Source organism: Podarcis melisellensis (assembly GCF_964234715.1).
Source record: "Podarcis melisellensis genome assembly, chromosome: 11".
In the NCBI taxonomy this organism is placed as follows: Eukaryota; Metazoa; Chordata; class Lepidosauria; order Squamata; family Lacertidae; genus Podarcis; species Podarcis melisellensis.
The window spans coordinates 1,768,310-1,783,221 of record NC_138543.1 but is presented as its reverse complement, the minus strand read 5'-3'; the positions used below and the strand labels follow the sequence as shown (position 1 = coordinate 1,783,221).

General features: G+C 41.6%; 1 protein-coding gene across 10 annotated transcripts in view; it reads left to right on the top strand.

Annotated features, from left to right (window-relative positions):
* The window catches only part of TRPM3 (transient receptor potential cation channel subfamily M member 3), a gene marked incomplete at its 5' end in the record, with an annotated part of 408,936 nt that overhangs the window by 250,384 nt on the left and 143,640 nt on the right, over positions 1-14,912 (top strand). For all 10 annotated transcript variants that reach the window (XM_081930365.1, XM_081930366.1, XM_081930360.1 and 7 more), the window contains 2 exons: positions 8,633-8,712; positions 10,681-10,885. In XM_081930365.1, the coding sequence (XP_081786491.1) occupies positions 8,633-8,712; positions 10,681-10,885 (285 nt within the window). The remainder of the gene's footprint in view (positions 1-8,632; positions 8,713-10,680; positions 10,886-14,912) is intronic.

The window sequence follows — 14,912 nt, the reverse complement described above, 5'->3', positions numbered from 1 at the left end:
TGAGCATAAGACACCCATTACCCATTCCTTGAAAATACCACATGGTGCTTAGCAGTGAGTGTCTGCAACCAGTTTGAATTTATAGGCATAACTGAGGCACTCCCTTAACTGTTGTTCTAACTTAACAATATCCTCTGGTAGATTCTTCCCCACTAAACACATACATAAATGCTGGCATATATGTTTGGTTTTCCCCAAGAGGTCTTTTCAAAGGTTTCCAGCTTAAAAAAATAATAAAAAAGATTACCAGATATAATATGTTCAGCCGCATATTAGAACATTTGAATATGAATATGTAAAGTCATTGCTAAAAACTATTGAGCTTATGATCAGGAGTAGATTTTATTTTAGTTCAGTTCAGTTCAGTTATTATTATTATGAATTTTTAAGACTCCTTATTCTTGTACTTAAGTATAAAGAAATGTCAAAAGGGGCTTAATAATGGGCACAGTCTAATAAATGGTAAACCCTTCACAAATCCGGAGTGTAGTCCCTAAGGCGGCTGAAGGGCGCCTTCTCTGCCTCCTTCTGGCAGCTCCTGCAACCAGGCAGGTGCCAAATGTCTGGCTCTGCTTTCCTTTGGACCTCATCAGTGCCAGGGGGGAGGAAGGGGGCGGTGTGGGTGGGCCACCCCAGGTATCACCACTGAGGAGGGTGACAAAATGCCGGGCGGCACTCACCACGGGGCCTGCAGGTGGTTTGGGTGCCCGCAGGTTCCGCGCTGCCCCAAACGGTCTGCCCACCGCCTCCCCCTCAGCTGTAGGGCGGCTGAGGGGGAGGAAGCAGGCAGACTCCTCAGAGGCTCCGCGGAGCGTCCTGCCCCAACTCGCCCCAACCCTGGGGCCCCAGGCACCCAATCGGCTGCATCAGTGAGGCTGAGGCATCTTGTCAGCTGGGCAGCCCAGGAGCTCCAGACACACTGCCCAGACTTGTGCCTTGGGGAGGTCACTCTGGGGCTGCTAATGCAGCAGTTGGACTTCACCCCCAGAGGGATGCCAACAGCAACAACTATAAATGGTAAAGCCACTGGGTGGTATCCAATGGGGGCTTGGTGCTAGCAAGCGCAAAACTTCGGCTTGTGTGGAGCAGGATGCTTAGTCTTCACCCCCCTCCCCGCTGTGGAGCCCTTACCCACTGAAAAAGTTGCTTCTGAGTCTTGGGGGACCTTCTGAAAGAGTGCAGGGTGTGGCATGAAGAACTGCAGTAGGGGAGGGGGAGCAAATACTTGTTGCCTTGCCTTAATGTAAGAAGACCCACTTTCTAGGATCACAGTGCCAGCACAACTTGATGCTCCTGTTTTCTAGGTTGGGATAGAATCTCAGGCGCAGGGGCTGGATGAGGCCCTCCAGGCCCCTCTGTCTGGTCCTCAGCCCTCTCCCCAGGCCAGACCTCCCAGTCCTGCTCTGAGTCCTCTGTGAGTTCCTTTGTCTGGATGAAATGTGTCCTTGGAGTGTGGTAATGATGTATCTTTCTTTCCTCGATGGAGGGTGTGTGTGTGATACCATTTGTCTTTTCTGTGACTGGAATTTGGCCAACTGTGCACAGTGATGAGTCACACCCATTGCTCTGCCCACTCTTGCCTCGGGCTCCACTCTCCAGTGTCCTGGGCAACCCCTGAGGTTCTCCATGATGGGATGCAACCCTCAGGCTGGAGAAGGTTTTCCTCCTCTCTTCTAGGTGCTTGAATCCAGCAAAGGTTATGCGTTTAGGATGCATACACACAATACAGTTAAAGCACATTTGAAGCATATTCTGAACTCAAAGAATTCTGGACATAGGGAAGTTTTTTTAAATGTTTAATGTTTTATTATGTTTGTATATGTGTCGGAAGCTGTCCAGAGTGGGGCAACCCAGTCAGAAGGGTAAGGTACAAATAACAGAGTTGTTGTTGTTGTTGTTGTTAATTAATTAATTAATTAGTTACTGCAGTTTCTGAGGGGTAACCTACAGTGCCTTGAAAACCTACAGGGCCCAGAATTCTTTGAAGAAGAGAAATGTGCTTTGAATGTGCTTTAAAGGTATATCTGTGTAGGCAGCTGATATCTTTCCCAACAGTTCTTTTTATAATCTCATTGTCCATCTCTCCCACTTTCTGCCCTAATCTATCCTCATGAAATTCAAACCTTTAACGTCCGATTTCTGTGCTTCTGTTCATCAAAAGATTTAAGTTTTAAATTTTTTTAAATGTTACATTTATTACAAGATAAACATTGTTCTGAAAGGCAACCAGCACTTTTGATACACACTTGTTGATGAATCTCTCCCCCCTCCCAATATATAGAAATTCCCAGCGGTTGCTAAACCAACACAGAGGGTTTTATTCTTTGGAGAGTTAATATACATCATGTGGGCTCAGGTTCTTTCCAGCTTAGTACACTGTTTCTTTTGAAGGATTCGCTTTCCTGAGTTGAACTTTCAGGACTCAGAACACCTTATCACACTTTCACAAGACCTTCTTTCTGATAATTGAAAAAAAGCAAAAAACAAAAGCCCAACAGCCTGTCAGGGCTTGTGCCAGTTAAATCCAAGCTCTCGGGGGATTTGTTTTTCTTTTGGCGTCAGATTAGATGTTCAAACGAAGCCGTGTTTTGGAGCTGCAAGTGGATGTCTGTAGAACTCTTAATGAGGCTAATCCCATGCCGCCACATTCCAAGCAGCTAATGGGCGCAAGTTCATTGCTTACTTTAACATCTCTTGGTCAAGAATGGAATGAATGACTTTGCTGGTGGGCGGTCAGGAGTGAATTATTAGGAGTAGAATGACCAGCAGCAGAAATGCGGACAAACTGCCCAGAGAGAACTTTAGACAGACTCAAAGGCGGATGATCAGGTAAATCATAACTAACATTATTATTATTTGGTGGCAGTGCTTAGTAACAAAATATTTCAGGGATATAAGACAGGAATAAATTTAAACTCCCACTATGAATGTATACATTTACAAGTAACTGTATGTTTTGCTATTTAGTGCTAGAATAATCTATAGAATAATGATGGTGAAAAAATGGATCACAAATTTGTTTCATTCATGAAATACATTATCATTCACAGTTTATTATTCACTGCTTATATCTAACATGCAGAAGTAATTGATAATTGCAAATTCATTAAACAATTGTTCTTGCTTTTGTGCCTTCATTCTGCAATAACTGTTAATGTAAATTAGTACTGATATGCTGCATTCATTGCCACTGATGCATTTCTTACTAACTGGCTGGTTTGGCCTGTAGAATGGAATGCCTTCTCCTTCGATTGCAGTGAAAATCAGTAATTATTAATAAGTAATTTATAGTTTCCTTGGGGCTGAAAAGACAGTAGTGGTTCAAATATTTTTTAAACAATGAAGGGTTTTTTCATACTTCAGTACCACACAAGACAGATTTTTGCCTAACTTCACGAATTTGAAATTAATGATATCATTGAAAATTAGAGGCAGATTATTATAGTAATAAATATTTTACTGTTTTTCTATTGGTAGTCTATTGCTATAGCTGAAATTTGGGCATATATTGTATACAATTTTATTTATTAACTTTTGTCAATTGATCTTAATATCTTTCCTATCAGCCGATACAAAAAAATACTACTTAGCACCAAATGCTGGGATACGTTCTGCTTGTGAAATTCTAAGTAGCTTATTTTTATTTCTTTAAGATTTTTATATTCTGCTATAATGTTTATTCAAAGCAAGCTTACACTAAAAATTAAAACAAAGCAATAATATGCAATAAATCTAATAAAAGTAATTAATAACATGAGAACAATGGCCACATTAAAATAATAATTAAAAGAGCAAAGTAACAGAAAGTCTGATTAGAAAGATTGTTGTCAGGTCTAATCAGGCAATTCTTTTATACTTAACAGAGTGTTTCATATTTTACTTTTAAATTTAACCTTGTTAGACCAGCAAATTAATTTTCTCTAAGCTACATTTTAAAGATAGCGCTCCAGAAATATTTTATGGGCAAATTCATCAGTGGCAACATTTGAATAGTTTATGTACATTTTCATAAAACCTCATAAGTGAACCAAGAAATATGGATAAAATAGCTGCTTCTTGGTATTTTTGTACTAAGAAATTCTTTAGGCAGCTATCCAATAAAATTTAACACATAATAGTAATTTAATATTTACGTGGCGGGGGAACGATGACTACCAGCACTCCAGTCACCTAAATATTAAACTGAATAAGTGAGCCAATGCAATTCAATAAAGCATAAGTGTTTCACATTTCGAGTAATTCTTTGAAAAATGAATCATTAACCATTTTCTCTTAGTATGTAATACTTTCACAAGGCAACAATCACGCAGATGCACACACACTTCAAGGGCAGGAACAGTGTGTTTCTATAAAATAATCATTTATTTCAATTGCTTCTGCTACGTGCTAACTACATGTTTTGCCAACACCTGTTCATTGCAAAATAAATTTGTGCCCTTATTTTATGTTTTGTGTCTTTTGACTTCTAATTAAATATCCGCTCTAAGGTTGCAATCTTGTGCATACAAATTAAGTTCAAATAGGGTTCTGTGTGTGTTTTAGCATGGCAAACATGGGTTTCTGTGAAATCAGAACTCATGAGAGGTTAGCTAAGGTTACCCCACTGCATGCAAGCCTAATTATTAGTTTAAACATGATCAAGCTTACTCTCATATGTGTGGAAAGAATATTCAGGCAAAGCAAGCAAATTATGATAATAAAGGTATTATAAACCCTCATTGTGAAAACTTGTTTAAAGCGTTTTCCAAACCCCAACACTCCTCATTTCCTTCCATGCCCTTAGCGCTAGCCAAGGCTTGTACCGGGAATGTGTGCTCCGCCGTGCCATTTTCCTGGAATGTGAGAAACAACCATTTCTTCCTTCTTTACTACAGGGCTGCATTTTGACTTGTGCCACCGCAGGTTTGCTTAACAAATTTAAGATCAGAGCACCAGCTACATCAAGGATACCTATACTGTACTTGGCTTTCCCATTGTAGGGTGGCTGTAGGAAACTAAAGAGGAAATCATTAAAATATAATCTGGTACTAAAATCACTTTGATATGTCTATAGTCTTTTACTGTTCCGATGATATTTTATAGGGTATTCATTTATGAAAAGCTTTACTTCTGAAAAAATCATATATAGCCTGAAGAATGTTAATGGAACAAACACTGTTCCTTCTAGTCAGAAATGAACTATGGCAATTAATTTTTCAAAGCTGATGTTTTTGCCAGGGCATGAAGTAGCAGGAAGTAAATTCAAGGGACCGGGCTGCTGTTTTAGGTATAAATGGCATTTAATGCATGCTACTCCTCCTTAGCATGTTTGCACTTGAACCACCGTAACTGTGTGCTTAGCATTGTAGCAACAGTCTTTTATCACATAGCCTATAGCTACCATAAGCACTCATGTAAATCTCATCAGCTCTAATCAACATCTTTGAATGCATTTTGTTTCTTTGCATGTTTTCTAAATATATCTAAATTCAGAGGGGGGAGGGAGGGGGAGGGAGGTCATCTCTTAATTGCTGGAGTGGTACTTTTTGTCCTTAGATTAATTATTAAAAACATCATGTTGACTTGAAATAGGCTACTTAGGCTTACCCGCTTACCCACTTCTGAGTCAAAGTGCATAGAATTGTTCCATTAGAAAATTAAGATAATTTTAAGAATTATAAAAATTATGCTATTGCTAGTTTTCCCCATTGACCCAATGCACACCCACTCTACTTGAGAACAAAAACCCTGCTTATAACCGCCTGCTCTTTTTAAATATATCATCCACATAGTGAATGGCTTCTCCAGAATGAGCAGAAGCTAAGATTTTGCATGCTTTTTGCTTGTTCATTTCTGGGCTTTTTCATTTTGTTATCTTTGCATGCTGCTAGATGCAGATTGAGGGTGATACCAGCTTCTATTGATGGTACAGTGGCATCTCGGGTTACAGACGCTTCAGGTTACAGATGCTTCAGGTTACAGACTCCGCTAACCCAGGAATAGTACCTCGGGTTAAGAACTTTGCTTCAGGATGAGAACAGAAATCGTGCTCCGATGGCGCGGCGGCAGCGGGAGGCCCCATTAGCTAAAGTGGTGCTTCAGGTTAAGAACAGTTACAGGCAGTGGCGTAGCGTGGGTTGTCAGCACCCGGGGCAAGGCAAGTAATTTGCACCCCCTAACCCGTGGATTTGCACCCCCTAACCCTAACCCCCAGATGTTGCGGCCGGTGCGGCCGGCCCCCCCTGCACCCCCCACGCTACGCCACTGGTTACAGGTTAAGAACAGACCTCCAGAAAGAATTAAGTTCTTAACCCGAGGTACCACTGTACATGATTCAGAAAGCATGTTTCTCTCAAAGAGGTTGTTGCCAATTGGCAAAAAAAATACTAGAAGAGAAACAAATAGAGCAGTGAATCTCAACAGGCAGCCTGGCTAAAGGAGTGGCTCAGCTAGGGCTTAACCCCTGGCCTGAAATCCACAGCATGGGGTGTGTGTGAAAATGACGACCTAGAGAGCAGCAGATGGTGGGATATGGTATACAGGCCCTGCATTAGCCCCTGGGGTGGCGTGGACATGCCAAATCTTGCTAGGGCTAACACTGGGTCATCACAGCACCCTTTTTCTTCTTCTTTAGTAAAATGTTATATAGTCAGGGGGAAGACAAGAGGTGTACAGTACATGTTTACAGGTGCTAATTTTATTTTATTATATCAGTTGTTTTCAACCAGTGTGCCATGGCACCCTAGGGGTGCCCTGAAGGATGGTCAGGGATGCCGCAGGGGTGTCCCTCTTTCCTTCCCTCCCTCCTCTGAAGCCCTCTTGCATCTCTGCCTCCCAAAGGCTTGCCCAGCTGTTTATTGCAGCAGCCCTGGCCATAAGCTCCACAGGCGAATGTTGCCTCTGGGAGGCACCGCTCTTTGGGGCTCCCAAGGAGAAGGAAGAGGAGAGGAGGCTGAGGGAAGCTGTTCAAAAAGGGCTGAGGGCTGCCAGCTCTGCAGGCAAGGGGGACCTAACTGGGCTCCTGAGCCCCACAAAGGAGCCTCAGAAAGAATATACGGTAGTTGGTTAAGGGAGGCTTGGACTCAAAAAGGTTGAAAATCTCTTTATTATATGATCATTTGCTACAACAAAATGGTGATTATTCCCTGTTTATCATCAGGGCAACAGAAACAAACTCATTTTTTTTTTACCCTTGTCATCAGAGTATTTCTTCTTCTTTTTAATCAGGGTTGGAAAAATGCTTTTAGCTTGTTTTTTGCATGTGGATGCAGTTGTAAATCATGGAATGGGGTACGGGGAGGGAAGAAAAATGTTAATTGTGTGCTTCAGCACTGAAGTGATTCACAAGTCTATCTAAAGGAAGACATCATAAAACCATTAAGTCCAGAGTCTAAAATTGCACAGCTGTATGGAACTCAATGCATCTTCAGCATTCTTGTTCTTTTTCCGGCACAACTTGGTCTGCTGATGTTCAAATGTAACTGCTGCTTTATATTGTGGCTCCCCTTGTTTGGTGCTTCTTATGTCCTCCTCTCTTGTTCATATTTTTTTTTGCTGAGAATGAGATATAACATAGATATATATCTTTGAATGGGATATAACACAGAAAGGTAACAGAAACAAACTTAAAAAACAACAACCCACCTATAGGAATAGACAAAGTTAGACCAGGTTTCCTCCTATGTTCCCAGTGGAAATAATGATAATATGTGTTACACTACAGGAAGGAAAGGGCTGATACTTAGCACGATCATTTAAGGACTCTCCAGGTGTGTCCCACTTTGATGGATGGTTTCTAAAGAGATGTGTACAAGTGTATGGTGCTGGTGTTAATCTGGTGCCAGAATGAACTTTTGAATGTTGACAAAATTTCACAAATATTTCTGGTTGCGAAGCAGAACAAAATCCATTCCACACCTTGGGATTCTACAAATGATGTTGTTATTTGTTTCCTTCCTGCTTCTGGATTCCCTGTTTTTCAAGGTAGTCAGTATGAATTGTATGATAATCTATATTCTAATCCTGCCATAAACAAGTGGATTCTGAGCTTTGACTTAATTAAGAAGTCAGATGTGTTTAGTGATACCCATGCAAAAGACAGCCATACCTCGGGTTAAATACGCTTCGAGTTGAGTGCATTCGAGTTACTCTCCTTGGCAACCCGGAAGTAAAGGAGCGCGTTACTTCTGGGTTTCGCCGCTTGCACATGCGCAGATGCTCAAAATGATGTCATGCGCAGAAGCGGCAAAAAGCGGCACACACGTGCTCAGACGTGCCATCGCTAGTTGCGTTTACCTCTAGATGGAAACGGGGCTCCGGAACAGATCCCGTTCGTATCTAGAGGTACCACTGTAGTTGTTTTAAGTGATTTCAAAACAGCAAAAAGAATGTAATGTCAAGGGGTTTCTCACCAATTGGAGAGGTTTAATGTATCATTATTTTCATTTGTTTTATTTTGTTGATTATATTAATATTAATGCTGTATGCACTCCATCAAGCCCCACAAGAAATGCCAGTGGAGCCTTTCCTTGAAAAGCACAACCCCTAAACTTTGCTACTGTGGAGCATTCTATGTTAAATGCTTTGTTGTCCTTTAAAAATGATATTGAACAGGAAATTTATTTTATGGATTTTTTATTCATCTCTTTTTCAGGCTCAGAAGTCATGGATAGAAAGAGCATTTTACAAAAGGGAATGTGTTCACATCATACCCAGCACCAAAGACCCCCATAGGTATGGCATGGCTTTTGTCAATGAACTTGCTTTTCATGACAGCTTATACTTAACCTATTATATCTCATTGGATCTTGGCTTTTGATACCTGTCAGAGAAGAAACAGCTCTATTTTAGTAATTGCCAGGCAACAAATGTTGTTAAACTAAGATGGACACAATATGAATTTGAACATAATGTAGCTCTTTAACCAGGTTTTTGGCTAATTAACATTCTATGTTCTTTTAGATGTCTTTGTGGGAGTATTGGTTTGCTTTTGTTTTTATTATGTATTTTGTGTTCTAATTTTGAATTTTTATGTTGTGAACTTCCCTGTGATCTTTGGATGAATGGCGGTATACAAATTTAATAATAATAATTTTCCTTTACCCAGGAAAATACTTCAGGTTAGAGATATAGCTGTTCTTGCATGAAAAACATGAATGCTAACAGAAAATACATATACAGTGGTACCTTGGTTTGCAACCATAATCCGTTCTGCAGGTCCGGTTGTAAACCAAAACAGGTTGTAACCCAAGGTGTTCTTTTGCCAATGGGGCCTCCAAAAAAAATGGTTTGTAATCCAAAAAAAGAGACACGCACTTCTGGGTTTGGCGTGGTTGTAATCCAAAACAGTTGTAATCCAAAGCGGTTGCAAACCAAGGTACCACTGTATCCTGCATTATAAGTAAAATATCTTTTTAACGTAATACAGCCTTTGAGAAGAAGTTGGGACAATATTTAAATGACAATTTCTTACCATTTTCCATTTCTTAAAAGTGTAATTTTCTTGAAGTATCATGGAAATTTAAATGTTTTCAAGTTCTTAGCCCATAGTGGCAAAAATATTTATTGTATCAATTATTTCAGTTTGTGTAAGCTCATGTTTAACCTACTTGAAATCCCTGCAATATAACCTTTCCACGGTGTCACCAAGAATATGTGAAAAGGCTCTCTTGCAGTGATTTCATGTAAGTTAAAGACATGCTGCTGTACAAAGGCTGGTGCTGAGGGCCATTCTTGCAGCCTGAAATGGCTTTGGGGTATGTCTTGTGGATGTTTGCTTGCAATAAGACAAAAACAGTTGTACAAAGGTAATTTCATAATCTGGATATGCAGTTCATATACAGCATTCCAAAGTTACCTTTACCAAGGTAAAGGTACCCCTGACCATTAGGTCCAGTTGCGGACGACTCTGGGGTTGCGCACTCATCTCGCTTTACTGGCCAAGGGAGCCGGCGTTTGTCCACAGACAGCTTCTGGGTCATGTGGCCAGCATGACTAAGTCGCTTATGGCGAACCAGAGCTGTGCACGGAAACACCGTCTACCTTCCCGCCGGAGTGGTGCCTATTTATCTACTTGTACTTTGACGTGCTTTCGAACTGCTGGGTTGGCAGGAGCAGGAACCAATAAATGGGAACTCACCCCGTCACGGGGATTCGAACCGCCAACCTTCTGATCAGCAAGCTGAAGAGACTCAGTTGTTTAGACCACAGCGCCATCCATGTGGTACTGGTCCACAATTTGGCCAATAAAAGGTGTCACCTTATTGCCTGTGAAGAGAGATGAGGAACTGGTGGGCCTCCAGATGTTGAACTCCACAAGATGGAATTTCTAGTGCAGTAGCATCTAGAGGGCCATGGTTTCATTTGACATTTACCTTTGAGCCTGTGGACATAAAGGGATCAAAGTTGATCTGCGTCAGAGTGACCAGCCATGTGTACCTTTGAATAGTACTAACTTAAAGAGAATGTTGGCGGGTATAGCATCTCCAACAGGGATGAGAAAAGCTCCGCCAGCACCTTTATTAAAGTTATTGTGGAGTTCTGTGTGGTTGTCTTCACCTATCTTTGTATCCTAACTATGTCTACTGAGAGGGAAACTGTTTTGAAGACTGAAGTGTTTTACTTCAGTAGCCACAATGACTTAAATTAATCTCAGCTGCCTCTTTGTAAAGAAATACAAGTAATTTTTGCTTGATGCCATAGGTGTTGCTGTGGGCGCCTAATAGGTCAACATGTGGGACTTACTCCAAGCATCTCCATTATTCAGAATGAGAAGAATGAAAGCCGGCTTGCTCGAAATGACATCCAGTCAGAGAAGTGGTCAATCAGCAAGCACACTCAGCTCAGTCCCACTGATGCTTTTGGAACCATTGAGTTCCAAGGTGGAGGTCACTCGAATAAAGCCATGGTAACTAAAACCCTCATAATTTAGACCAGAACGTGGTCCTTACTTCATAAGTTCCTTACTTCATGTTTGCTTTTATTTCTGTGTGTGTGTGTCTTGGGTGCACATTCTAGGGAATGGTCAGATTATTCTGCCATGTACATTAGCATCACTGATGCATTACAGAGTTGCATCAGTAATATGGGTAAATTCATGTTTCCAAGGAGCCTTGCAACCTAAAAGGTAGCCAGTGGGGGAAATAGCATTGGGGGAAATGTGGCCAAGAACCACAGCTCAGTCACAAAACAGATGCTGTACATGCAAAGGATTCCAGGTTCAATCCTTCACATGTTCACGTAGGGCAGGGGAAGACTGCTCTGGATCCACAGCCAATCAGGATCGACAATACTGATCTAGCTGAACCAATAATCTAACTCAGTAATTCCAAAATGTTTTTCCAAGCATGTTTGCAGTTAGGCATGGGGCTTAAGTGTAATTATATTGGAATACAATAAAATCAAAAGGAGTAGAGAGCCAATACATGGCTTTCATTTTCAGCAGTGTTTCCATGTTTCCGCCCTCCGTCTCTAGGAAGGCATCTACCTTGTTCTTTCCTAAAATTGTAAGGCAAGTTCTAATACAATACAAAAGACTGCTCAGTTTTACAGTGAGCTCATATTCAATAGGAAGATGTTTCACATTGTTGGCAAACAGTAGTTTTTGGAGATAAATGTGAGCCTGACGGCTTTGCATAAAGTGACCGCAGAGGCCTAGATACTGTTGCCCAGTGGCGTAGCATGGGTTGTCAGCACCCGGGGCAAGGCAAGTAATTTGCGCCCCCTAACCCTAACCCCCAGATGTTGCGCCCGGTGCGGCCCGCCCCCCCTACACCCCCTACGCTACGCCACTGCTGTTGCCAAATAAAATAAAAGTTTTATCAGTTTTGCTGATGAGACCCAACACGAGCTCCAACTAAATTATGCTAAGACCAAAATAATGGTCTTTGCTGCTCGACTGAAACCTAATTTATGGTCAATTAATGGTATTCCTTTAGAGCAGGTCAGTTGCTTCAAGTACCTGGGTCAGGTTGTAAGATCAAATAGGTCCTTCTTGGTGCACAGAGAATACATAGCCTCGAACGCATCCAAAGCAGCCTTGGTAATTAGAACCCTGTACTCCAAGAAACAGGCACAAACTGTCAAAGTTGCCTTGCAACTCTTTAAAATGAAAGTCCTCCCTCTTCTGCTGGTGGGCATTGCCTTGGGCTCACGTAGGGACTTTGAAAAATTGGAATCTATCCAAACCCAATTCCTCAGGGCCACACTCAGGATCCCGCCCTCCGTGGCAGGTGCGATCATGAGATTGGAAACCGGTTGTCAAGCCTTTAGGTATGTGGCCCTGAAAGCGAAGTTATGGCTATGGCTCAAGCTCTGTTTCAGACCGGTGGGTTTGGCCCCCTTGATTCTGAGGGATAACTTTAAATCTCCATGGGAAGGGGAGATAGCAGAGGAAGTGCAGAAGTGCGGGTTGTCCTCCCTTTATATAGAGTCCATGACGTATAGCCACGCAAAGGCGGTGATCGCCCAAAGATTAAGGGATATTGCCAGACAGGAGGACATAGCCCGTGTGAAGCCTGGGTTGTTTCTGGGGGAGCAGTTGTATCGGGCTGCTCCAGCTCGCTACCTGGCGGATATCCACTACGTGGAATACCGCAGACTATTTACTGCGGCTAGGCTGAATGTTCTTGACTCGGCGGTCCTGAAGGGAAGATATGGAGGAGTCCCATATGACCAGAGACTATGCCACTGTGCGTTGCGTGAGGTAGAATCCACAGAGCACATTTTACTGAGCTGTCCCTTCTACAACGATTTAAGACAGTATCTTATAACTCCATACTTACCCCAGCTCAGTTCCCGACAAAGCGGAAAGCAGACAGCATATCTGCTAAATAAGTCTTCTGGGAAAACAACTTTGTCAGTGGCTAAATTCCTTTTCCTGGCACTCAAGTGTCGGAAACGTATAACTGAATGCTTTTATGTGGGTTATCTATGAGAGGTATAGTACTGTGGCCCTACCTTATTTATGTACCCCTATGATGTTTTAGTTTATAATTCTGTATTGTGTAATGTTTTATTCCTGACTATCAGTCGAATAAAGGAAATTGATTGATTGGTTTTGCTGATGGGTGAGCAGCAGATCAACTCCCACTGCTTTCTGCAGTAGGAAAAAATGTAACAGAAATGTATTGTTTATTAAAATTGTTCTTCTTTAATATAGAATAACCAAATTCTATCTGCAGTGCAGTGTGTCACATTTATTAAATGAGGGAATGCTTATTGTCAAGGCTTCCAAGGAAAACTTTAAAACACAATGCAAACCTCCATGTGTGGTTTTATAATTTTTCAGCTTATCTCCATAAAAGTAATTTGTTCGCTTCACAGAAAGAAGATACATTGCTCTTTGCTTCATGTTCACTTGAAATTTATTTCTATTGATTATCTTACTAATTTTCAAATTAACATGATAGCTTTACTGAAGGCTGGCCACATTACCTGGTAGCATTTGCCTGGTCAGTATTTTCATGGTTAAACTGCAAGCTTCTGTTCAAATTTCCTTGACATTAATGCTGTCTACAATAGGAAATGGCATTACTACTTTTTTCATTCCAATAGTTATAAAATTTTATTTGAAGCTTAAAAAGCCAAATTCCTCAAACCCAGAAACTTTTCTTTCAACAACACAAAATCACATGGCAACCCTTCATTCTCACTGAAGCTTGTTAACCTTGATTACACCATGTCAAGGTCCCTCACTGCCCTTGGCTTTTAACTGCAGTGCTGCAGGCATGAAGAGAAACCGTTGGGCAGGCCTGGTACTTGCTCCTCTAGCAAACATTGAATAAACTCTTTCTACAATCTAATACTTTCTGACAGCTACCATGTTTGAGAAAATCATTATTAGAGCTAGACATTGTGCACTGAACTTGCTCATCCATTTCAATATAATTTAGTAAACTTGAGGCCACAACACTCCATTTATTCCTCTTCTCCTGTAAGCGGTAGCGTTAATGGTGTTGCCGGTTCATCATCTTCAAAAATAATGTGCCACAATTGTGAATTTTCATATAAGTCAAGCCATATCCATTCTGCTTCATCAGTCCACTGTAAACTACAGTTCAGTTTTTCCAGTGCAGAAGAAAGAAGCCACTTTCAAATTCTTACCCTGTTTGATCCTCACAATATTATGAGATAGACGAGACTGAGAGTGGTGGCATTTGGAGGTAACAGCAAACTCTTCCCTCTCTCCAGTTCCCCTTTTTTCTAAGCCAGGCATGTCCAAGAGGTAGATCGTGATCTACCGGTAGATCACTGGACGTCTGTGGTAGATCACTGGCTCCCCCCAAAGAAGCTTAACCAGTTTGGCTCCCCTAAAAAAAGCTGAACAACTTTGGCCTGAGCCACCCCCCAAAATGGTGCTTACTTCCTTTCCCCAAAAGCTCAACAACTTATACCTGAACCCCTAAAAAAGGGGGTAGATCACTGCCAGTTTTTAACTCTATGAGTAGATCGCAGTCTCATGGGACTTGGCCACCCCTGTTCTAAGCCATTTGTTCTAAGCCATCAGATAAAAATGAAAGTGAAACCTCTTTGTGGCCATGTTAGAGGGAAAGAGTGGAGAAAGGAGTTTGAGAAGCTGAGATTTGCCTTGGCACATCCACATAGTTTATAGTTTCCTCTGAATGCAGCCAGTGACTTGCTCAAAGCAACTTGACACAGAGACTCCCATGCTATATGAGTTGTAAACTCTCCTGAGTTCCTTAGCAAGTTGCTCCATGACTACTGTGGAGTGAGCTGAGTAAGTTTTGCCATTTTTTAGATCAGTCTGATAACAACATTTGGGCACATCACACTCTCTGACACAGGCTCATGCTTGGCACCTCTCTCTCTCTCTCTCTCTCTCTCTCACACACACACACACACACACACACGAGAGAGAGAGACCACACACACACACAGACACACGAGAGAGAGAGACCACACATCTCTCTTCC